Source organism: Sciurus vulgaris, assembly GCF_902686455.1.
Source record: "Sciurus vulgaris genome assembly, chromosome: 2".
NCBI classification, from domain to species: domain Eukaryota; kingdom Metazoa; phylum Chordata; class Mammalia; order Rodentia; family Sciuridae; genus Sciurus; species Sciurus vulgaris.
Window position 1 is genome coordinate 82,726,109 of NC_136462.1, and position 27,165 is coordinate 82,753,273.

The 27,165-nt window shown below is 37.9% G+C and overlaps 1 protein-coding gene across 1 annotated transcript in view; it reads right to left on the minus strand.

The window, feature by feature from the left end:
- Positions 1 to 13,129: 13,129 nt before the first annotated feature.
- Positions 13,130 to 27,165, minus strand: part of LOC306655308 (uncharacterized protein) — a gene marked incomplete at its 5' end in the record, with an annotated part of 62,735 nt that continues 48,699 nt past the window's right edge. Inside the window, one exon of the mRNA XM_079129686.1 lies at positions 13,130 to 13,226. Within this exon, the coding sequence (XP_078985812.1) occupies positions 13,137 to 13,226 (90 nt within the window). The 3' untranslated portion in view covers positions 13,130 to 13,136. The remainder of the gene's footprint in view (positions 13,227 to 27,165) is intronic.

A 27,165-nucleotide genomic window follows, 5' to 3' on the forward strand; every position in this document is an offset into this window, starting at 1 on the left:
TGACCTCTCTTTCCCCAATCCCAAGTACATGGGGATTTCTCTGGGATCAAGAATAAGTCTGCTGATAATATGGGCATTCCCATGGTAGATTGGAACTCAAATCTAGAGTCTGAATAGTAAGGTTTATTTTATATATGATTCCAAATATTTTGCCCTATATAAGGAAATCAAAAGAGTAATATTATTTCCCATTCTACATTCAAGACTAATCCTAAAATATGTGAAAGTTGATCTAAGTTTGGAGCTAGTCAACTAGTCAGAAATTGATCTAAGTGCTATAATAAAAAAAAAGGAGAATAGTCACTTATTTACTAGCCATTGGACAAGAAGTTTCCAGAGATCCTGCGAAAGTATTTTAACAACACAGAAGACATTTGTGTTGTCCAATATGCCTCATAGATGGAAAGCACTTAATAAACATCATTTAGCAGGTGGCTGGATACTTGAGTTACATGATGAAGAGCAAGATAAATGGATGGATAAATAAATGAATGTATCCTTTCATTTGGTCAGTTGGGATTTCAGTAGTAAGCCAAAATCATTTTCCTTCATTAAATTGACTTACCAATTTTTTAATCCTTTGTTGTTGTTGTTGTTGTTGTTGTTGTTAGTTTGTTTGTTTTGATGGTGCTAAGGATAGATCCCAGTGTCTCACACGTGCTAAGCAAGCAGTCTACTACTGAACTATAGTCACGGCCCATTTTTATTTTATTTTAAGACAGTCTCACTACATTTCCCAGGCAGGTCTTGAATTTGCAATCCTCTTGCTTCAGCCTTCCAAATAGCTAGGATTATAGGCTTCTTTTTCTTTCTAAAGGAAACTATTCTCATTCTCTGAAATTATTTGATTTTTACTCTAAGGTAATCATTTGCCTCAGCAAATCTAACACATCTCCTAAAAAGTATTTGGAGTTACAAATGTGAACTAAAACATAATTGTAATACACTGAAAAAAAAACCATTAACAACTACATGCAAAAGTATATGCTCTGGGCACAACATTGTGCAAGTGAAGAAACAGAATCTTAAAGCAAGGCTTGTTTTTGTTTTTCAGGAAGATTGGGTTTTAGGAGAAGTTGTTTTGTTTGGATTTTTAGTTTTGGTTTGATTTGGAGGTTTTGTTTGCTTTCTGTGGTACTGGGGAATAAACCCTGGGCCTCACACCTGCTAGGCAAGTTCTCTACCACTGAGCCCTGAAGCAAGGTTCCTAATCACATGAGTCATAACTTAGAATCTGAAGAACCAGATCAAAGATAAACATTACACACAATGAAACACCCAAAAAGTCAAATATGTGGTTCAACTCCTGAACCACCAGAGTTCACAGAAGCAAGAATTGTACTGGTTCTTAGGGAACAGAAATTTCCTCTATAGGATTCTTTACTAGTGATCATCAATGAACAATTCCACTGATGGAGACCAAGTTAGCTCCTGAATCAATGTATCTATTCTTGGACATCTATATTGTGTAATTCTTCTATTTAATGAGAAGAAATGTTTTCTTTAACTTCTAATTGATCCCAATTTTGTAATTTAAAGTCATGAAGAATTAATTATATCTATCTCTTATATATCAGCTTTTCAAATACTTAAAAATATCTCTCCTATCTATCCAAGGTCATCCTTTTATGAGCAAACTACCTAGGTCCTTTAAAAATTCATCATGAGCCAGGTATGGTGGCACAGGCCTATAATCCTGGCAACTCAGGAGGCTGAGACAGGAGAATCAGGAGTTCAAAGCCAGTCTTAGCAACTTAGCAAGTCACTAAGCAACTCAGTGAGACTCTCTCTAATAAAATGTATATATATATATATATATATATATATATAAAAGGGGGGGCGGTCTGGGGATATGGCTCTGTGGTTAAGCACCCCTGGGTTCAATCCCCAGTATCAAATTTTTTTTTCATCATGTAATATTGGCTCCAATCCACTTATAATCCTGATTATCTTCCTCTGGAAGAGTTAGTTTTTTAAAATGTGGTGAAACAAAAGTAGAGGATTGTGTAACTACTATTCATTTTAGTGATGGACATTGTACTGTTTTAACAATAAGTCTACATAGTTTGGGAATATAATCACAGTATCAATGATCATAGAAGGAATGCATATTTTACAGATGATTCAAATTAGAAAACTAGATATCAGCATACACAAGAACGAAATATGTATTTATTTACCATTGCTTGCTCCTAACAGGTACATTCAAGAATCCAGTGCACTGGAGTGGTTACATTAATCCTCAACATTCACAATTCTAAAAGAAATGTTTAGGTCTCGGCAAAGTTTCAGGCAATAGTATTTGACAATAGTATTAATAGTATTAAACAAATGTTGATTCAAAAGAAAAACACTTTCATTTATGACCACATAACTGAAGAGCTATCTAAACCAAGTCTCAAATAAAATTTAAAATGCCTAATAAAAATTATTATCTTCTTGCCAGGCATGGTGGCACACACCTGTATCCCAGCGGTTCAAGAGACAGGCAGGAGGATTTCAAATTCACAGCCAGCCTCAGCACCTTAGCAAGGCCCCGAGCAACTTAGTGAAACCCTGTCTCAAAATAAAATATAAAAAAGGACTGGGAATGTGGTTCAGTGGCTAAGCACCCTGGGTTTAATCCCCGATAACAAAAAAAAAAAAAAAAATAGATTGAATTATTGTCTTCTTACCTATTATCTATAGGTAAATGGTTAAAAAAAAATTAAACACATACACACAGAACTCAGGTCAGAACTTCAGTAAAGGTTGGAACTCAACTAAATAGAGTATGGAACCTGACTTTTCACCTTAAAACCTTAGGCCAAATAAAGTGAATCTGAGCTTCAATTTACTCGGTCCAGCAGAATTCCAGGATCAAGAATAAAAACCCAGCCAGGTGCGGCTGGGGAGACTAAGGCAGGTGGATCTCAAGTTCAGAATCTGCCTTAGCAACAGCAAGGCATTAAGCAACTCGGTGAGACCCTGTCTCAAAATAAAACACAAAATAGGGCTGGGAATGTGGCTCAGTGTTCAGTAGTCAAGTGCCCTTGAGTTCAATACCCGGTACCCAAAAAAAAAAAAAAAAGAATAAAAGCCCAAACCAGGCCCTGTGGTACATGCCTATAATCTCAGCAACTCAGGAGGCTGAGGCAGCAGGATTGCAAGTTCAAAGCCAGTTCAGAGCCTCAGAAATTTAGGCTCTAAGCAACTTAGCAAGTTTCTAGATAAAATATTAAAAAAGGGCTGGGGATGTGGCTCAGTGGTTAACTGCCCCTGGATTCAATCCCTAGTACCAAAATATATATATATGAAAAAATAACGAAGAATAAAAGCCCAGCATCCAATTAAAGCAGGAGTCTACAAACAGAGAAAGAACATGTATCCCATTTGTTTACAATAAAATAAAAAAAAGAAAAAAAAAAAAGAAAGAAATCCAAAAAAAAAAAAAAGAAATATACACAGAAGTATAAAAAAATAAATAAATAAATAAATAAATAAATAAAATAAAGCAAGTCTATTATGGAATCTCTCCCAATAAATTTGGGACTCTATAAGTCCTCAATTCTATTTTTTTTAAGGCTGTATTTCTTGAAAAGTGAACTAGGAAAAACCCATCCACCTTATACCCCAGGGATTTTGTAAGGAAAAATATACATGTCTTGAAGCTTGATCTTCATCCAAGTCCTCAAATACTTCCTATACAGTTCCAAAGGAAAAACATGAGCTCATAAACACATCATTACATTAAAAAAAAAAAAGAAAAACCCTAAGAACCATAACAAAAACTAGTAGAAGAAATAAACAAATCCATAAAGTCTTCAAATATTAGAAAGAGCATGCCAAGCATACTGATGCAAGCCTGTAATCCTAGCTACTGGGGAAGCTGAGGCAGGAGGATCACAAGTTTGAAGCCAGCCTCAGCAATTCAACAAGGCCCTAAGCACTTAGCAAGACCTTGTCTCAAAATAAAAAATACAAAAGGCTGGGGATGTGACTCTGTGGTTAAGCGCTCTTGGGTTCAATCCCCAATATCAAATAAATTAATAAATACAAAGTGAGCCAGGCACAATGCACACTCTAAAATCCCTGCTAGTTGAGGCAGGAAGATCCTGAGTTCAGGGTGGCCTGAGTAACATAGAGAAACCATATCTCAAAACTAAACAAATAAATACAAAGTGAAAATTAAAACAGCAAACAAGAAAATTTACAGACTGAAGAAATAGAGACATAAAAATGATCAAATAAAGCTCCTAGAAATTTAAAATAATTAAAATTTAGAACTCAAAAGAGAAATGATAGCATAGAAGATATAGTCAAAGATAAGTTTTATAATTAGAAGTCATATTTGAAGATGTAACACAGAAAATAGAGTTGGGAAACAAAAAATAAGAGACAGAGAAACATGTGAAGAAGCTTAACAGAAATCTATAAGTTCTAGAGTTGAGGCAATTTTGAAGAAATAATGCATAAAAACTTTTCAAAATTGATGGAAGGTACTTGTCCACAAATTCACATTTTCCAATTAAGCATAACAGTATTAACCAAAGAAAACATACCTAGAAAATCATGCAATGCTATTAGGATTGCTGTGTTTAGTGCACAAAAAAACAAGATGTCCAGTTAAATTTGTTCACTTCTTTCAGTGAACAATAAGACATAAAATATCAGTCAACATAATGAAGGATTGAATGGCATGATTAATCTAATTGAATTATAATAGTTTCCTGTCCCCATTATATGCACAATACACAGTCTGCTCAAGCATGTGTGGAGCATTACAAAAATTCACTATATACTGTACTCTCATATAAAGCAGATCTTAGCAAATTTCAAAATCTTGCTACCATTTATGTCACATGCCAGCCCCAGTACACGAGGTGGAACCACTAACAAAAATAATCAGAAAATCTCCAGGTTTCAAAGTAGAAAAATACACGTTTAAATAACTCACAATAGAAATTAGAAAACATTTCAACTGAGTTATAAACATACTATATACCATATACTGGGGATAGAGAGCATTTGCCTAGCATGTGCAAGCTCCTACGTTCAATACCCATCAATGAACACAAACACAGATGGATGAACATACACTATGATCTCACGGGATGCAGCTAAAGTATTATTTAGAGGCAAATATATGATTTAACTCGTCATGTCAGAGAAAGAAAAATAGTCTTAAAATTATTTTTTGAATTAACGTTAGTAAACAAAGGGCCGAATATATAAATCAGTAGCAGAGCAGTGTGCTCGGCATATGCAAGATCCTAAATTCAACCCCCAGCAAAAAGAAAAAAGAAAGATTAGTCAATAGAACAGCAAGACAAACATAAAGAATGAAGAGAACTGAGGATGTAACTCCATGGTAGAGCACTTGTCTGGCATGCACAAGTCCTTGCATTCAGTCCTTAGTACCATGAAACTTAAAGAAAGATAATAAAGATGAGTATAATATCATGAAATAACAAAATGCACTATAGATAATCAACAAAACCATAGACTTTTTGTAAAGATAAAATTGATAAGCCTCTGATAAGATCAATTAGGGAAAAGAGAGAGATGACAGGTAGGACTAATATTAAATATTAAAGGGGAACATAAGTAAAGATGTTACAGACATTAAAAGCATAATGAGATTATAAGGAACAACTTTATGTCAGCATACTTCAAACCTTGGGTTGCATGAGCAAATATCTAAAAAAATACAACTTACCAAAACTCACTCTCCTGAACATTTAGATGCACTGTCCCCTTCCCCACTCTGCTCTGTACCCCTGAGGCTGACCTTCAAGGGTTGCATGAGTTGGTCTCCCTTGCACTCCTGCTATTAGTTGGTTTTGGTCAATGGGAAGCACTGAGGAAAGAGAGGAAGTCAGGAAGAGAGAGGGAAAGAGAAGGATATTGAGTTTTTTATTTAGTTCCTACCACATCTCAGGTTGAAGTGACTATAGTTCTCTCCAATAGCGTAGCCCTCTTCTACATCTAGAACTTACTTGGCAGGTTCCAGTAACCACCTGGTATGCTTTTCCAATCCTTACCAAATTCCCTTAATCCTATCCTCACCTTCTTAAATAGTCATTCTTTTTTTTTTTTTTTTTTTTCTTTGCACTAGGAATTAAACCCAGGAGCACTTCACCACTGAGCTACATCCCCAGTGCTTTTTATTTTTATTTTGAGACATGGTCTAAGTTGTCCAGACTGGCCTTGAACTTGCAATCCTCCTACCTCAGCCTCCCAAGTCATTGGAATTACAGGCATACATCACCACACTTGGTTTAAATATCACTTCTTAAATAGTCCCTTCATTAGTAATCTTTCCCTTTTTAGTTCATTTAAGTGTGTCTACTGAAACCACAATTAATAAAATAGGAAAGCTAAATAATACTATAACTACTTAAGAATCTAATCGGTAATTTTAAAAACTGTCCCACAAATAGAACTTCAGTTCTAATGACAAGATCTATCAAAGATTCAAAAAACAAATAAGTAATTATAATTCTACATAAATTGTATAGAAAAAGAGAAAAATTTATCCCCTGCCTTATTTTATGAGACTAATATAATGTCCATACTGAACTTAACCAAGACAAAATGAGAAAAGAATCTTCAGGTCCATACATCCATGGAAACAGCTGTAAATCTGTTCAACAAAAACTGATTTTGTTAAAGAGAATGGAAAAGAGACAAGGTAGCCATTTGGGTTCCCCTGAAACAAGCACTGAGGTGGAGTTTTAAGTATAGGACGTTTGTTAGGGGGTCAGCACTTTGAAAGGGAAGACAGCAGAAGTGGGACTGAGCAAAGGAAGACCTCTAATTGCAACACAGGCCCAACAAGGTCTCCACCAGGCAGAGATCTGTACTGAACTTTTCTCCACCAACTGATCCTACATGGGGTTGAAATTCCAGGCATTTATCCCCATCCCTTCACTCAGTCACCTACCCCAGGTGGGCTACTCTGGGGAAGATGTGGCTTCAGGGCTCTCTGCCACTGAAACAGATCCAAAGGAGCTCCCAGCGAGAAGCCAGCTATTGATGGCATGCCTCTCAATTGTCCAGCACATCCTTTTTGAAGGGAGATCTGGGTGGCAGGGAGGGCAGGAGATGATGGATTCTGGTCTCAGCATGTGAAGTTTTAAGTGAAAGGTAGACATACAAGTACCAATGTCCGGAAGCATGCATCTTTTTTTTTTTCTCTCTCTCTTTTTTTAATTTGTTCTTGATATACATAAGCATGCATCTTTAAACAAAGTTTTGGGGGTTTGTTTGTTTGTTTGTTTGTCTACTTTGAACACATCTATGATGAAAAGAAAATGCAAGGCAAAATTGATGGTTAACTGCAGAAGGAAGGGAGGGGAATTAAAAAAATAAAAAGAACACAGAGGCTTTTCTAAGGTACTTAGAAATATCCTCTTTTAACCTAAGGTGGTGAATGCACTGAATTTCATTTTTTTTATTTTTAATACATTTACATGTTTTATATTTTCTTTGGATATAGAATATATTTCTCAATTCAAAAAAAAAAAAAAAACTAAAAATAAGAGAAGATGGCTACGGAGATTCCAGAGAAAGGAAACCACATGTAAGAATGTATAGAAGCAAGAGTGAAGCTAGATCTTTGGTGGGGAGGACAGTGACTTTCTGGGCTTCAATACAAGGTTGCCCAGGAGAGACAGGAGATAAAATGTAAAAGATTACAGAGGGATGAAAGTTTCCATGGTTGAGGAGGAGTCTTTGAGGGGTTTTGAGTCCAGGAGGGTTTTACATTAGGTAAAAAATAGTGTTTTAGAAGGAAATTAGGGCTAGAGAAGTAACTTAGACCTCACCTGGGCAAATGTGATCATTTGAAATCACAAGGAATTATGTATTCAGAAAAAGATCAAATGCATAATGGGGAAAGCTGGAGATTGAGAGACTGGGAAGAGGAAACAAAAACAGTGATGCACAAAGAGAAAAGTTATGAAAAATCCAGGAGAGTTCAAGACCCCAGAAGTCAAGGTACGAGACCATTTCAAGAAGGTGAAAAGTGCCTGTTACAGTGGGCACACCTATAATCCCAGCTACTGCGGACCCTGAGGCAGGAGGATTGTAAGTTCAAGGAAAGCCTCAGCAACATAGAGAGGCCCTAAGCAATTTATCAAAACCCTCTCTTTAAATAAAATAAAACAATCAAAAGGGCTAGAGACTTAGCTCAGTGGTAAAGCAGACCTGGGTTAAATCCTCAGTACCAAAAGAAAGAAAAGGAAAGAGAAAAGAGAAGAGAAGAGAAGAGAAGGAGAGGGGAGGGGAGGGGAGGGGAGGGGAGGGTAAGGGGAGAGGAGAGGAGAGGAGAGGAGAGGAGAGGAGAGGAGAAGAGAGGAGAGAAGGGGAGAGGAGGGGAGGGGAGGGGAGGGTAAAGGGAGAGCAGAGGAGAGAAGAGGAGAGGAGAGAAGGGGAGGGAAGGGGAGGGTAAGGGGAGAGGAGAGGAGAGGAGAGGAGAGGAGAGGAGAGGAGAGGAGAGGAGAGGAGAGGAGGGGAGGGGAGAGGAGAGGAGAGGAGGGGAGGGGAGGGGAGGGGAGGGGAAGGGAGGGTAAGGGGAGAGGAGAGGAGAGGAGAGGAGAGGAGAGGAGAAGAGGAAAAGAAAAGAAAAGGAAAAGAAGAAAGAAAGAAGATGCAGAATGTCACAGTGGGGCAGGAGGGTCAAAAAGAATCAGGGTTAACACTATGTATGGTATCATTAATAAGGAAATAGGTATTTGTAGAACAAGAATCTTATAGGAATTCTTCACTAATGTAACCCCAGGGCCCTTAACATACCTAATATATCATTCATGTTCAACAAATATTTATGGAGTAAATGAATAAATAAAGGATGGTGAGAGGAACTCAGAATGCCTAGCATTAAGGAAAGATCGATTGTTAATAGTTATGGAGGTTGTACAATTAAAAACAATAGGAAAAGAATAATATAGAAATAGTGTCCCCAAAATGTCTTTTTGATGACTAGATAAACACATTTCATAGGAGCCAGCCAAGGAGAATAGGAAAGAGCATGAGTCAGAGGTAATTGATCATGAGGTTTTGGAATATTAGAAATGGATAAAATCAAAGATAAGAAGAGTCAGGGTGTGAGGACATAGCTTAGTGGTGGAGCACTTGACTAGAATGTGGAGCCCTGAATTTGATTCCAGCATCTCCCCCAAAAAAGGCAAGGGTGAGGGCCGGGGGAGTGGGAGGGGAAAGGAGGAAGAGGAGGAGCGTTAGCCTTACAAAATAAGAGGGCTACAAATTGCTCTGAATCTAGAGAGGAAAAGGAGGAAAATGTATGAAGATACAAAGAAAAGTTAAATATAACAAGGATTTTTGTTGTAGCAAAAGAACACTAGACTAGTAACAGGCAAATTTTGACTGTACTAAGAAATCAAAAGGTCAGTCTTAACAACTCTACTGTCAATGAATTGTATAACTAGATTTTTCAGGCAGATAAATAAAATCACTTCTGCCTATTACTAACTCCTTTTTTTTTTTTTCATTTGATCATGTTGCTACCAAATAAATAAAAGAAAAAGCCAAAAACCAAGGAAAAGATCACCAGGTATCCTGATTTTGAGTATCTAAGAAATAAAAAAATCAAATTTTCCATTATTGTCCTGGAATTTGGTAGGGATGGGGTGAGATCTAGAAAGAGAGGGAATACCCATAAATGAGAAATATGGAATTAACCAGTAGACTAGAGCTTCCAAATGACACATAGTGATGATTAACCCACCAGAGGTGGGAAATAGGGTTTAACTAAATAGAAAGCATTCCCAGTCCCCAGTCTCTGTCCCCTCAGCTTACTTCATGGCAGATTAATACTCTAAAAACACTAGTTATGTCTTTCTACTGCTGAAATCACTCTGCAGGGCTAACTGTCTCCCCCTGGTGAAGCCCACACCCTCAAGTCCTCTGGGCTTGGTCCCCAGCACCCCCTCTCTCTCCTCTTCAGCAGAATTGGTGCCTTTGCCATCTCCTAAATTTTCCTTTTTTTCTTTTGCTGAAATTATCCCTTCCTAATACAATAAAATACTCTTCCTCGCAAAATGCCCCATCTCTTCTGAAACGTTGCCCTCCCCACTTCTCTGAGCTAGGAAAGACATCTTGTCTCCTCCTTTCCCACAGCACTCTGTCCTTGTCCCGGTGCCTTTCACCCTGGCGTGGAGCTGCGTGTGCATGGCTTATGTCCTGTTTCCAAGGACGGGGAAAACCAGTCTCCTGTAGTATTCATCTCTGCCTTTGTCTTCACATCCAAGGATATTTCCAGAGGGCAGAATTTTCAGTTCTGGGAAGTCAATATGTATTTTCTAAATTAATTCAAATTCATTCCTTTGCAATTTGGAGTGATTATATCAAACAAGATAATTAAAAGGGTAAAGACAAAGGAGACATACCAAGAGAAGAAAGAGAAAATGTGAAATAAAGGAGAACAGGAAAATTGGGAGAAGAAGCAAGAAATAGCAAAAGCCGGCACAAGAGTGCATGCCTATAATCCCAGTGGCTTGGGAGGCTAAAGCAGGAGGACTACAAGTTCAAAGCCAGCCTCAGCAATTTAGCAAGGTCCTAGGCAACTTAGTGAGGCCCTGTCTCAAAAGAAAAAAGAAAAAAGGACTGGGGATGTGGCTCAGTGGTGAAGAGCCTCTGGGCTCAATTCCCAGGGGAAAAAAAAAAAAAGGTGGGGGGGGGGGGGGGACTAGGCAAAGAGAGTGATAAAAAGAATCAAGTAGAAAAGAAAGAGAATAGAAAAAGGAATAATCATAAAAATTCCCCTCATGCTCCGAGACTGGAGACTAACATGCCCAACTAGGAAAACACAGAAAAGAAGTTAAAAACTAGTTTATAATTTTACAGTTTCAAAGAGGTCTACTCACATAACGAGCAAATGACTTTCAAAGAAAAGCTAATAATATAAAGACAAGACCTGAGTTTTCCTCCTCAGAAAGCACTTGATGGAACCCTGATAGACAAAAAACAGCAGATCCTTAATTTGGAACCATTTCCCCACTTTTCCCACTGCTTTTCCCAGGTGACATTTCCCTGAGGTATGCTCCTCCCTGAACTTCCACCTCAGCCGTCCCCACCCTAGCTGTGCAGTGACCCAGTGCAACTTTCCATTCCTCTCTCCCACACCAGGTGGGAACTCTGGAGGGAAGAAGCGATGCTTTTCTGTGTCTCCCTCACCCAAAACAGTAGTGGGAACCTAATAGAAGTCAAAGTAGATTTCGTTGAATAAAAAAAAAAAAAAGAAGTAGATCTGCACACAAAAATGATCCAAACCAGATATCAAGGTTCTTTGAATATTTCAGAAAGACTGAAGTCCGATTGAGAAAAATCAGAGGGAATATTTGCCCTCAGTAGTCACTTCAGATTTGTTCTCATGAGTCATTTCTTATAACAACTGATTGATTAAATGGTCAGTGTGTGCAGGAAAGGATGCAATTCCTGCCTCTTTGGCAAACACTGCCTGGTTTTCATACATCTATTTGCTTGGTCCACATAGAAGTTGTCTTCTACAACTAAGACCAAATACCAATACCAACTCTAGAATAGATGTTTACTGCCGAATTGACCTACATCAGGAGCTAAATTGTGAACATTCCTGTGTGCCCCAGGGCTCTTGCCTGGCTCTTACTTCATAGCTCTTTTCCTTAAATACCTGAAGCCCTCTTTGTTCACTGCAAAGTATTTCTCAGACCTTCCCATTGACACAACTACTATTCTCAGTTCTCTCCTCTTGAGTACCCTCGTGTATGCCCAGTGGTAATTTCAAACTGTGATTTAGTTACCAAAAATATTAGTCAACAAATTGCAACAATGTGGTTGGATATGTTCAGCCCATCCTTCTCACCCACCTGTTCTCTAGCAGATCTGAAATAACAGCATCTTCAGAAAACTTACACCTCACATATGGAACTATTTGAAATTACTGTGGAGCAGAAAAGATACATCTAATTAGCAATATAAAAGGTAGTAGAGAAAAGAGGGAAGACTGATAGGTCTTCAATCTGTGCTGGGAATGGCCTCATACAATAAAATTGATTTCCCCAGAGCCATAGGAGAAAACAGTTAATGGGTCACCTAGGGGAAGGGATCCCCCGAGGATGAGTAAGTTTTATCACATTATTTCCTACCTCAGGGCTTAAGGCAAATGTGAAGTTCTATGATTCATTAAGGTATCTTTTAATTACTCTTTAATGAAAATTTTTATTTTCTCTCATATATACACATACAAGAGAGACACAAAATATATAATGGATATTTATTTTCTAAATACATGCATTTGTGCAGGTTAAGAAAAGAAGAATGGGTATATTCTGGAGTTCAGCATATACAAGAAAAATTCAAGGAAAAGAGCCACCAAAAAATAAGACCTCTTGTTTTAGTCAGGTTTTACATTGCTGTGAACAAAAAATCTGACAAGAAGAACTAAAAGAGGAAAAGTTTATTTTGGCTCACAGTTTCAGAGGTTCAGTCCATGGTTGGCCAACTCCATAGCTCTGGGCCAGAGGTGAGGCAGAACATCATAGCTGACAGGTGTGGTGGAGGAAAGCAGATAAGGACATGTCAACTAGGAAGCAGAGATAGAGCTCCACTCACCAAAAATAAATATAAACCTCAAAGGCACACCCTCCTACCTGCCTACTGTAACTACCCAGTTAATCCATATCAGTGGATTAATCCACTGATTAGATAATACCTACCATAATCATTTCACCTCTAAAAATTCTCACATTGTCTCACACATGAGTTTTGGGGGAATGTCTCCTATCTAAATCTTAACACCTTTTGTTCTTGACTCTACCCTAAATCTGTTAACTCACCTAAGGATTTTCATTAATGTTCTTACCTCTATTTATAGGGAATATTAGTCTGCCAAACAGGAGATTTTTATGGATTGAGGAATATTTCATGTTTCGATGGTGACCTCCTCAGTGTCTAGTTAGTTTTCTTGACAAAATGTTGTTCTTAAATATTTATATATTTATAGAGCATTTAAATATTTAAATTTATATATTTATATATTTATTATATTCATATATTTATAGAGCAATTAAATATTTAAATATTTATAGAGCATTGATCAAGGTGTTGGAGTAGAGGGCGAGAGGATAACAGGTTCTACAATACTCACTTCAATTCTAGCATGCTGAGCTCTGCTGTATATGAGGCCTACATGGGAGGAGGAGGAGGAGTGGAAGGGACATGGACTCTGCCTCAGAGAATTCAGTCTGTAGATGGAGAAAGGCAAAGAAACACTTAAACACAGTAATAAGTGCAACATCAAAAGGTTCATTCACACCAAAGAAAAGATATAATATACCTGGAAAATTCAAAGAAGCTTCATTAAAGCTGGGTCACTATTTGCTGATGACATGATTCTATATTTAGAGGATCCAAAAAACTCCCACCAGAAAGCTTCTAGACCTCATAAATGAATTCAACAAAATAGCAGGATATAAAATCAACATGCATAAATCTAAAGCATTTTTATTCATAAGCAATGAAACATCTGAAAGGGAAATGAGGAAAACAACTCCGTTTACAATAGCCTCAAAAAAAAATAAAATAAAATACTTGGGAATCAATCTAACCAAAGAGGTGAATGACCTCTACAATGAAAACGACAGAACATTAAAGAAAGAATTTGAAGAAGAACTTAGAAGATAGAAAGCTCTCCCATGTTCTTGGATAGACAGAATTAATATTATCAAAATGGCCATACTTCCAAAGACACTATACAGATTTAATGCAATGCCAATTAAAATCCCAATGACAGTTCTCATAGAAATAGAGAAAGCAATCATGAAATTCATCTGGAAGAACAAAAGACCCAGAATAGCCAAAGCAATCCTGGGCAGGAAGAGTGATGCAGGTATCACTATACCAGACCTTAAACTCTACTATAGAGCAATAGTAACAAAAATGGCATGGTATTGGCACCCAAATAGACAGGTAGACCAATGGTACAGGATAAAAGACATGGAGACATACCCACATAAATACAGTTTTCTCATATGAGAAAAAGGTGCCAAAAATTTACAATGGAGAAAAGATAGCCTCTTCAACAAATGGTGCTGGGAAAACTGGAAATCCATATGCAATAGAATGAAAGTAAACCCCTATCTCTCACCCTGTGCAAAACTCAAGAAATGACAGCTGGGTGACAGCTTAACTTTAAGCAAGGATGGGGGAAGCACTATATGCAGAGACATGAAAATCTGAAATAGCATAGCACAATCTGGGGCTTGCCAGAGTTTATGCCTGGAGAGCTGTGGTCTGTAAAGAGAACTGAGGTTTCTTGGATATAATTGTGGACACCTTGTATTAATAAAAGAAATATTACAGACCAACTTATTACCAAAGAGCATAGAGACTGGTATACAAGAGCAGTACTGGTCATCTGGCAATATATAGCAAAACAGTATTGTGATTTCCCCTTGTTTTTATTAGAAAATTCTGAATTTTTACTAGTTTTGAGGGATTGATATCCTTGATTTAACATGAGTTTACAGCTAATATGCTTCTTTCTCATTATTTACCCCCAAACATTTCTCATTTTAACCCTTCACATCTATATCTAAATCATCAGCAAAACTGCTGAAAACTTCAGAAGCATAGGTGTATTTTCTTCAGGTAATCTATCCGTGATATGTCCCTGAAGTTTCAGATGCTTCTACTACTGTTTATATTGAACTCACAGATTTGATTTTTTTTCTTCTTTCAATGGTATTTCTATAGAAATCACAAGTTTTTCTTCTGTGATAGCCTCACAGATAATTTATTTGAATCTAGTTAGAGTATATCATTCTCTTCTCTTATATAGAGCTAATTAATCCACATTGACTCAGGAAATTTTCAATCTCAGTCCTGAACTCAAAAAAGAGTTTGACCTTACCATTTCGAGGTTAGACTGTTATGTGATAGAAAAGATCGGGCTATTCAGCTTCTATTTCTGACTAACATTCATGGAACAAAGTAATGTTAAGGGTTCAAGAATGAATAAAATTTGGCACTGCACTGCTGGTTCAGTAAACATGATAAATTCAAAATTTTTCTACAAAGAACCTGCTGATGAGTAATAAAATGAGGAAATATAAAAGATGATCTTGACCAAGATAATTGCCTATGACCTCAAAATCCCATTTTTGTCTGCAGAAGTAAATATTATTACATGGAAGTACCAGAGAGTTTCAAGTCTAATTTCAGTCTTTCCCTAAGAATCTCACAAAATAAAGTATAAAGGCCAGATGTGGTGGCAAATAACTGTAATCCCAGTGGCTTGGGAGGCTGAGGCAGGAGGATTGCAAGTTCAAGACCAGCCTCAGAAACTTAGCGAGGCCCTACGCAACTTATCAAGACCCTGTCTCTAAATAAAAGAAGGGCTGGGAATGTGGCTTAGTGGTGGGTTCAATCCCTGGTAATCATCATCATCATCATCATCATCATCATCATCTTAAATCTGTCTTCGAACTTCATTCTGCCAAACAGATGGAGAAATTCCATTTCACTCACTGTCTGGCTCCTAATTATCAGGTTGTGCCAAAATTCTGGTATCTTTTGGCGCCAAAATTCTAGTATCTTTTGGCACCAAAGCATCAGGGAGTTTATCAGTCATCAAAGTTAAGAAGATCATTATCCCAAACCTCTTTTTTGAGCACATTTGGTGCACTGGAGTTGTGTCTGGAGTCCAGGTTTCTAGTAAGCACAGAGGTTGCAGGGATTTTTGTCCCCTTTCCAGTATCAGTATCTTTTCTTTTTCTCTCTCCCTTCACCCATTCTTCTCTCATTCTTATCCCCCAGGACATAAATTATGCTCAGTGGAAATTTTGTCTCTCAAAAGCAGAAGGAAGGGCTGGGGAGATAGCTCAGTTGGTAGAGTGCTTGTCTTGCAAGCACAAGGCCCTGGGTTCAATCCCCAGCACCGCAAAAAAAAAAAAAAAAAAAAAAAAAAAAAAAAGCAGAAGGAAGTTACTGAGATCAAACTTTCCATTTATATCCCACAAAAAAAATCTGAATCAAAGGGGCCTGGCTCTATATTTATATTTGAAGAACAGGAAAAAAAAAATGGCATGGGCCAGGCACAGTAGCACACACCTGTAATGCCAGCAACTCAGGAGGCTGAGGCAGAATGTAACTTATCAAGACCCTGTCTCAAAATGAAAAATAAAATGGGTGAGAGATACAGTTCAATCCCTAGTAGAAAGTAGATTGGATTCGATGCCTAAAGAAAGGAATGAAAGAAGAAAGAAAAACAGGCCAAAAAAATAAAATCAATGCTTCAAAGAACTGTCCTGCCACACATCAAAACCCCAATTTAGAAAAATAAAATAAAATAAAATAAAACCTAATTTAGGGGCTAAGGTTTGGCTCAGTGGTAGAGTGCTTGCCTCAGCACCACATAAAAATAAATAAATGAAATAAAGGTATTGCATCTGTCTACATCTAAAAAAATTTCTTTAAATCCAATTTAATAGCTTTAATTATTTGAAAGACTTGTTTCTAAATGATTTGACCATTTCGAAAAAGATAAAATCTCCTATTAATCAATTCCTTTGACACCCCTAATGAACATCCAAAAGACTCTGTCAACCCTGGGGCAGTATGAGCAAGATTTGTTCTTAAATTACAAAAAAAAAATCATATTGAGTTGGAAGTAGAGAAACATGTTTTATTTTACAAATCCTATAGCAGCGATCACAAATTTAGAAATTAGAGGTCACACTTACTTGGTACATACTATATGTTACATAGATCAACTTGTGAACTCTGCCCAACAATCCCATGAGGTAAATTCTATAACGATCCCTATTGATTGATGAGCTGAGCCACAAAGTTCAGCAACAGTCAGAGCCAAGATTTGGGAACCTGGGCCTTTCAAGCGCCAAGTCTGTCCACCAGCCCCACCTAGTGGTGAGGCAGCAAGCACAGACTGGCAAGTGACAGGACCTGAGCCCAAAAGGAACCTGAGTCAGGCAATCAGCATGATTGTTTTTTAGCTGTTGTTGTTAGAATTTAACATGGCAATCAAAAGAGAACTTCTTTATCCAAGCACCAACGGTCACTGTTTTACCAACTGCACCGTTCCACTTCTGCTCTAAATGTTAGAAAAATATTCCACAGCTTCTCTGTTAGAAAATCCTCCTTGTAAGACCAGTAAAATGAAGAAGGGGAGTAGAGGGAGGAAGGAAATACTGGGGATTGAAATGGAGCAAATTGTTTTCCAAATTACAATGTCAGAATGAACCCCAATATTATGAATAACTATAATGCACTAATAAAATATTTTTTTCAAAGAAAATAAAACCTTCCTGTGATGCGGTGTCATCTACTGCTTGCCGGCTAGCTGGGGGTACGCTCTCTGGAGTTACACCAACCTTGAGAGAATGAAGCCCACCCTTCAACCTTTTGGTCTTTTTATTCAGCAAAGTTACAGTCCACTGAGTCAATGTACTGCAGCAGTTCAGAGCACATGCTTAAGAAACCTCTACTTACTAGCAGGTAAATTTGAATACCATCTCAAAACCCTGTCAGCCTCAGATGCCTCATCCACAAAGCAAGTATTATAATAACTTCTACATCATAGGACTGTGATGGGTATTAGTTTGGATAACACATATAAAGCACTTAGCTCTTGCTTGATAATTATTAAGTGCTTAATCATTTTCTTGTTCTCATTAGCATTATTACTCTCAATACTACAGTTTAGTGCTGGGGATTCTTCCTACTCCAAGGGAGACAGGTAAAGAAAAACCTACATTACATGATTTCATGATTTCTGCACAACATTACAGAAAGTAGATAGATGCTTCACAAAGTGAATCTGGTTTCCTTTTTATTTTTAATTAGAGCTTTATAGTTCTACAAAGTAATTGGGTTCATCCCAACAAACTCATACATGCATGGAAATCAATTTCAGGTCATGACCCTCCCTCTTTTCCTTCCCCCATTTCCCTCCAACCATCCTCCCCTCTCCCATTCTCCTTCCTCTACTGGACTTCCTTTCACTTGTCTATTTATAGTTGATTGGATATTTTTATTTATGCAGGTGAAGTTCCCTGTGGAGTATTTGTATAAGTACATAACATGATTTTTTAAGAATTCCTTCTCTCCACTCTGCCTCTTGATCTCCTTCTTCTACATTACTTGCCTTCCCTTTATCTTTATGTTATCCTCTCCCTCCCTCCCCCTTTCCTTTATTTTACTCTAGCTTCCACATATGAGAGAAAATATTTGATCTTTCAGTTTCTAAGTTTGGCTTATTTCACTTAGCATTATATTCTCCATTTCCATTCATTTACTGGCAAATGCCATAATTTCACTTTTTTAATGGCTGAGCAGAACTCCACTATATACATACACCACAATTTTTTAATCCATTCATCTATTGATGGGTACCTGGGTTGATTCCATCATTTAGCTATTATGAATTGTGCTACTATAAACATTGAGGTGGCTGTATCACTATAATATGCTGATTTTATGAATACTCTACTTTGGGGAAAATACCAAGAAGTTGGATAGCTGGGTCATAGGGTGGTTGGGCTGAGGATGTAGCTCAGTGGTAGAGTGCTTGCCCAACATGCATAAGGCCCTGGGTTCAATCCCAGGACTATAAAAAAGAAAAAAAATATTTCTGCTCATTCCAGATTAACGTAATTTGGGAACATGGATCTGGTTTCTAATGGCATTGCAAAAATTGACTTGTTCCTTAATAGATCTGGAGAGTTGTTGGGGATAGAGTGTGACTGCCACCTAGTGTAACTTCTGTGAATGGCTCATCAACAAGGTGTGTTTCTAAGAAAAACTTGAAATAAAATTCCATGAACACTGTTTTAAAAATCAAAAGCAATGTCAGGGTTTTAGATGAGCCAGAAATTAGATCTCTCTTCTTCCTTCTGACCAATTATGATAGAAACAATAAATAATAGTGGTTTGGTCTCCCAAGTCCAAACCACTTTTGCTATTAATAAAGTTGGCATCAGAGCATGCTGTCTAGAGCTGTGAGAGCTAAAATACCTTCCCATTCTAAACCTCAAATTAGACTAATGGACCTCCACAGACTTCCCCAAGTGGAGGAAGATCCATAAAATTTAGTGACTAGAGAGGACTGGGGATATAGTTCAGTTGGTAGAGTGTTTGCTTTTGATGCACAAGACCCTGGGTTCAATCCCCACATTAGAAAAAAAAAAAAAAAAAAATAGTGCCTGGAGAAATAGAAAAGAGCCCATGATGCTCGAGAGCTGGAAAAAGAGAAGTGCCTACTTTCTCCTTCCAAGCTTACCTATCAGATATGGTACTCCACGCCCAACACACACACACACACACACACACACACACACACACACACACACATACACAGTGTTGAGCGAATGCATACCCATCCATGGGTAGGTAATATAGGGGAGTAGGAGTGGCTTTCCCCACCTCCAACCCTATCACATTCCTGCCTTTTGAAAAAAAAAAAAAAAAAAGTCAGGAAACTGTAGCCAGGTATGGTGGTGAAGGCCTATAATCCTAGCAACTGGAAGGCTGAGTCAGGAAGATCTCAAGTTCAAGGCCAGCCTCAGAAACTTAATGAGACCCTGTCTCAAAATTTTAAAAAGGACTGGGGATGTGGCTCAGTGGGAAAGCACCCTTGGGTTCACTTCCCAGTACAAAATTCAATAAATAAACTATAATATCCAGTCACAGAGCCAAAAGATCTAGATATAATGTACTCCAACCAAAAACGAAAGCTTTAACTGTAATATTTTTGTGATTTGGAGGCAGTATCTCCATACAAAGGTCTTCTATTGATGAAATACTTTGTCACAAGCAGCTTTATTAGTGCTCACTCCAGGTGATGCAAGAGCACAGGGAAAGAGCAGAGAAGGAGTTTAATTAGGATCCAAGCATGAGAACTAACATGTGGTCTCCGTTGGTTATCATGATTCAGGAAGAAGTCTTTTGAAAAAAATTAAAGACCAATGAATGACAGAAAAGATGTTCAACATCACTAGCCATTAGAGAAATGAAAAAGAAAACACAATGTGCTATAACCACACACGTATAAGAACCCCTAAAATTTAAAATGATGGCGATATCCAATGTCGGCAAGGGTGTGGGACAACTGGATTATCGCTGGTAGGAATGTAAAAGGATGACCATGGTTGGGCAGTTTCTTATAAAAGTGAGCGTGCAACTACCATACAACCCAGCAGTCATAACTGGTCATGGTGATGCATGTCTATAATCTCAGAAACTCAGGAGGCTGAGGCAGGAAGACGGCAAGTTCAAGGCCAGCCTGGGCAACTTAGCAAAACCTGGGGTTGTAGCTTAGTGATAGCGCACACCTGGGTACCCAGGAGTAAAAAAGTAATGATGAGAAATTTAAAATAAAGTCATCTCTTACTGAATATGGTATCTTAGTTATTTATTCTTATTCTTATTTTCTCTGGTTCTATTTTCCTTATATTTTATATGTTCTGATTGTGAGCCAACAAAATAATTTTTGTGAAGTACGACACAAAAAAAATAAATGTGACTTTGCATTCAACTCAGAATTATGAAGCACTTACTTCATGCCAGGTACTGTGCTGGGACCTGTGGATATGAGTAATATCTGAACACATGCTCTGTTTTGCCTCTTCCTGTGTCCTACCACCAAGTACCATCCCCGATCTCCACTCTCGCATGCACAGGTCCTGATCTATTTCTCTCCCACGCTCCATTGCTTGATCTGGGATCTCTCGTCAAAATTTAAATGGTGTGGGAGGAAAAGAAGAACTCTTTAGTAATCACCAGAAAACAGAAAGGCTCAAGACAAAGAAGTGTTAGGAGCTAAAATAGGGGATACAGGTAAAGGTGGATGTGTACACTCCAAGCAGAGGAGTCACTGAACAAAGCCCCATGAAAAATACTGTAGTGTCAAATTCAAGACTGTTTATTTTGTATCTCCAATCTCCTTCTAGCAACTCAAATTTATGCCATTACTCCTAAGAAAGATTAGTAAAAACCTAAAACCAAAAATGTCTCAGATAGGACAAGTACCTTCAAAAATATGAAAGACAGTGCTTTATGTACTGGCATAGTATTCTACAAAGTTCACTGCAAATGCTGATTTCAAAGCTCAGGTACAGTGATAAGGAGCTATTATTCCATACCCCTGATTTTAGGAAACTCCTGGAAGAACAAAGGATATCCCAGAATCTAAATCAGTTACTGCTTTTTTGTTGTTGTTGTTGTTTGTTCTGGGAATTTAACCCAGAAGTACTTTACCACTGAGCTACATCCTCAGCCCTTTTTTTATTTTTTATGAGACAGGATCTTGCTTGCTAAATTGTTTAAGGCCTCGATAAATTGCTAAGGCAGGCCTCGAACTTGCAATCCTTCTGTCTCATCCTCCTGAGTCACTGTGATTACAGACATGAGCCGCCGCAGCCAACTCTCACGCTTTTTAAAAAAATCTTTGACTCTTAAATTCCAGAAAACATTGATGACACACTCAGCCCTATAGTACACTCCGGACCACAGAGATGAAGTCATATCTCCTTGTCACATGAAGTCTTATGCAGTAAGCTCCTTTTCTAAAATTTGTTTTCTCATTTCAAGTTTATCTTCAATTAAATTAAATATTAAACATTAAATATGTTGAGAATGAAGTTTAACTGATTTTTCCCAAATCCCTAATCCTTCAAAGGACATTCTCAAAGACCTAGAATGAGGGCCAAAAGAAAAAAGAAAAAAAAAAAAAAATGTGCTAACCCTACCAAGGAAAAGTCCAGTCTGTTAGTCCAGTCCTAAAGTAGAATCCAGCTTGTTATTAAATGAGCATATTTTTTATTGAGACTTCAAAATATGATCCAGCACAAATCCTGATTCAAAAATACAATGGGCGCTGGGGTTGTAGCTCAGGGGTAGAGCACTTACCTAGCATGTGTGAGGCACTGGGTTCGACTCTCAGCATCGCATATAAATAAAACAAAGGTCCATTGACAACTAAAAAACTACTTAAAAAAAAGAAGAAGAAGAAAATGGAATGAGGAAGATGGAACCTAAGTTCCTCAACCACAGCAGAGACTATGTCATATGTGTTTATAGAACTTAGCAAATTATCTAGTACACAGGGGTTACTTAATATTTTTAATTAAATTAAACTATGATAAAATGGTTTTTCAAGAGAATTCTTTCAGTTACAAGACACCTCTGAAATAAACAGAAACACAGCTGATCCCAAAAGAATATGAGAGACACGCTCCTGATTTGAAATTCTCTATCACATATATAGATTTCTCCAAAATCTTTACCTCCATCCCTGAGATGGAGGTATACATTTTTAAAGACCTTCGAGACATTGCCACCCACTTCATATGTTTAATCATGTCAAACCCAAATCTCCCTCATCTTTCATGTTACCCAATTGTTCTCAACCTGTGGAACACACAGCTAAGAGACCATGCAGTCAGAGTACCAAGGACAGGTTGATGGCCGGGTCAGGCCCAGGTGCAGGCAAGAAGAGGGACCACTGCCATGGAAAATTCAAAAACAGCCATAAAATAGGCTAACAGCCAGCACTTTGTGGTCACTACACACCAGCAGTTCTAAACAATATTAGTGATGAAGTACTTATTTTGAAACTCACCCTATTGACCCAAGTTTCAAACAATTACTATGGTTAGTTTTGAGTCTGAATAATATTTCCTTAAACTTATACATTTTTCCAGATACTCTGGCACACACCTATGATCCTAGAGACTCAGGATTCTGAGACAGGAGAATCATAAATTCAAGAATCGTCTTGGCAACTTACTGAGATGCTGTCTCAAGATAAAAAATTTTAAAGGGCTGGGGATGTGACTCAGTGTTAAAGTGCCTCTGGGTTCAATGCCTAGTACCAAGAAAAAATGGACATAAATATTGTATTCTGCATGAAGTATGACTGAAAGAATGCAAGGAAACCCACACCTAATCCCATTCATTAAAAGCTTGCAAAGGTTTGGAACCATTCCAGAGTGCTTGGGGCTCTGTTCTTATCTCCAACTCCTGTGGTACTGCATATTCCCACACTGAAATAGCGGATTTGAAATAAACAATGAGAGCAATGATAACAATGATACTGACAGTAAAGGCAAAGGAACAGAACTTGGGTTCATTCAAAATTTTTGTACTCTATTACCAGTTTGAGTTCTTGTCCTGTTTAAAACCTATTTTTTTAAATGTGAGAATCGCAAGGTATGATTCTTGTGGCAAATGAAATTTTTAGTAATACTTGGAACATTTTACTGAATTTCAAATAATATTTTTAAATTAAATTTTATTGTTTAATTGTTAGTTTATTTAAAACTCTTAAAGAACAAGAAAATACCTCTAACATACAGGAACTCAAACAAAAGAAGTAGTTTGTTTTTCCCTTGTAGCAATCATGGTAGGTACTCCGAGGCTAGTAAGACAACTCAGGGTTGTCAGGGACTCAGACCTCTTCTGCCTTAATGCTCTGCCATCAGCAATGACTTGCCACCACGTCCACCTTTCCAACTGAGGGGAGAGAGAGAGGATCCACACCGCCGTGGTAAGAACAACGTCCAGCGGTGGTACACATTCTTCCACCCGCCGCCCCCAGGCAGGATAGGGCTGCTGCCCGTGGTTGTACAAGTTGTACAAATGTTGTCCAAAAGCAATTGGCAGAAGAGGTGAGCAGTGGCCGAAATCCAGTTTGCCCTCTGCTGCCAAGCTATTCACATCATAGCGCTGCACCTGTCCAGGGGACAGGGCAACGTTTGCTGACTCTCAGAGAGACACCACTCAGGTTAGCAATAACTTTCTACCAAATACTGTTACAGAGTCAGAACAATGTGCACACAGAAAGGAATGAAATGCTGTGATTAGATGAGCAGCCACTACCCAACTAAAATCTTATTGCAAAAAAAAAAAACAACAAAAAGGCACTATAGATGGCAGATATCTAGAGTATAGATTACAAATACAAATATCAAAGGAAAAAAATTATTTTATGTAGGGCAAAAGTTCTTTACCTAGCATGGGTGTCTTAGCCCATTAGGGCTTCTAGAACAAAATACCATAGATTGGGTAACTTAATGGGAAGTTATTTCTCATAGTTCCAAAGACTGTGAAGTCTTAGATCAAAGTACTAGCAGATTCAATGCCTGGCAAGTGCCTGCTTCTATGTCCTCATACGGAGGAAGGAGCTAGAGACCTCTGTCAGGTCTCTTACAAGAATGCTAATTCCATCCCAAAAGCGACCTGATCACCTGCCAAAGGCCTCACCTCCATATATATTCACATTGGGAATGAGTTTTCAACATATGAATTTTGAACATTCAGACTATAGCAACAGAAGTTTGGGATTGAAGTCAAGGGATCCATGAACTGGGAAAAGAAAAAAAAATTCATCTTAATTTTTATTCACTTCTGATCAAAATTATTATTTCCGTTATGAACACAGGCAATAAACTATAGCAGTATTAGCATTACCTATAACTTCGTTAATAATGCGAATTATACATCATTTTCTGTTAAAATACAGTTGTTGCAGAGAACTTGACATACAATTCATGTTCATCCCTACTTAAAAATTATGGTGCCTTAGAAAGAAATAAGGAAATTTTTTTAAAAGAGGGGCAGGGATCTCAAGAAAATAGAAGGGAGAAGGGAGAAGGGGAATGAGTGGAAGAGAGGAGGGTTAGGAAAAGGGAAAGAAAGGGGAAGAGTAGCAGAATGAAATTAACCAAACTATGTCATGGTATGTATGAATATACTATAATTCCACTTTTATGTATAACATACCATATCAATGTAAAAATCATTGTAGCTTTTTGGTGCCAGGTGTGGTGGCCCATTCCTGTAATCCCAATGGCTCAGGAGACTGAGGAAGGAGGATCAAAAGCTCAAAGCCAACCTCAGCAATTTAGCAAGGCTATAAGCAACTTGGTGAGATCCTGTCTCAAAATAAAACATAAAAGGGGTTGGGGATGTGACTTACTGGTTAAGTGCCCCCAGGTTCAATCCCCAGTACCAAAAAAATGAAGAATAAAAATTATGGTAGCTTTTACAACTACCACCATATTTTATTATTTAATGCATCATAATGGCTATAGAGCCATCCTGGGCAACTTAGTGAGACTCTGTCTCTAAATGAAATCAAAAGGGCTGGGGATGTGGCCTCAGTGGTAGAGCACCCCTGGGTTCATTCCCCAGTACCACACACAAAAAATATTGCAAAAGATATATATTATACTACCAGAGTTTATAAAGATAATTCTACAATCACATTTCCTTTTTTACCACTGAGCTACATCCCTAGTCCTTTTTATTTTTTAGTGAGACAGGGTCTCACTAAGTTGCTTAGGGTTTCACTAAATTGATAATTATATCAATTATATCAATATAATTGATATAATAGGTCAAATAGAATCTCCCTAAAATTCATGTCCTTCCCAGAATCTCAGAATGTGAACTTATTAGGAAATAGATCATTGTAGATGTAGTTTAAATGAGGTCATACTGGAGCAGATTGGGCTCTTAAACCAATATAACTGGTGTCCTTGAATAGAGAAGAGACACACAAACACGAGTGAAGATGGTTACATAATGTTGGAGCCAAAGATCTGAGTAGTGCAACTGCAAATCAAGAAACATCAAGGATAACTGGCAACACCTGAAACTAGGAGTAGGCAAGGTAGGCTCCTCCCCTAGAGTCTTGAGAGAGTGTGACCCTACCACACCTTGATTTTCCACTTAACTGTGAGATAATCCCTCTCTGTTCTTTTAACCCACTTGATTCATGGTGCTTTGTTAAGGTAGCCCTAGAAAACTAACACAATTGCTTTTCTTTATAATACAGACAGTCCCTGACTTATGGTGGTTCATTTTAAACGATTTTTTTTTTGTTTTGTTTTGTGATCATGCAAAAATGACATGCATTTCAGTAGAAACTACGCTTTGACTTTTAAATTTTGATCTTTCCCCAAACTAGCAATATGTGGTCTGATATCTTCTCACAATGCTGAGCAGTGGTAGCAAACAACACTCTCGGTAGGCCAATCCATATTGAAGGTGCACAAAAATACCCCACAGTGCATTGCCTGCCCTGTGAGGCTCAGCAGGTGGGGTGTATTAAATGTATTTTCCACTTAGAGTATTTTGCAATGAGTTTATTGTGATGTAACCCCATTATAAGTTGAAAAGCATCATATTAGTCTTCTAAAATCAGTGTGATAGTTTTTTTAAACAAAAGTCATTAAAAATATTATTTTAGGCAGGCACAATGGCACACACCTGTAATCCCAGTAATTTGGGAAACTGAGCAGGTGGATGGAAAGTTTAAGCCCAGCCTCTGCAATTTAAAAAAACCCTGTCTCAAAATAAGGTTTTAGAAAGGACCGGGGTATGACTCAAATGGTTGTCTCCTAGTTCAATCCCCAGTATTGCAAACAAAACAAAATTTTTTCTTTTAATTTTTAGTCAATTAAAAACATTATTCTTGGGGCTGGGGTTGTACCTAGCTTATGTGAGGCACTGGGTTCCATTCTCAGCACCACATAAAAATAAATAAAATAAAGGTCTATCAACATCTAAAAAAAATTTTTTTAAATCATTATTCTGAGAGGGATTTTATAGCATAAGAAAGGTTAATATTCCTGAGTAGACAAAGGTATGAAGTTTTTCTTTTCATTTTAAGAGAAGGGGTCTTATTATGTTGTGCAGGCTAGTTCCAAAATCTTGGGCTCAAGCAATCTCCTGCCTCAACCTCCCAAGTCACTGGGATGACAGGCATGCGCTCCTGGATGACTAGGGACTGTCTTTGAATACAGAAAAATTTCAAACCAGGTATGGGCACACTTGCCTGTGGTCCTGTCACCGGTCAGGTGTTTGAGGAGGTCCCTACAAGTGGGAATGGAACCTCAACTCAAACTGAGATAGGGATTTAGGTTTAAGAGAAAGAAGTACTGAATCTTAAAGGAAACATCCACAAGCCATCTAGATGTAGAAAGCATAGCTGTAAATTTTGAGCAACATGCCCTTAGCCATACATGCCCTTATAAAATGAGGTAAATAGGCAAGTGCAGAGAACATTGGCATGAAATTGTGCAGCTCCACCCTGGATCCACCTCCAGGCCAGCGCCTGATACAGCCCTTCTACAAATATTAGACCTTCCAGCCGAAGTCAAG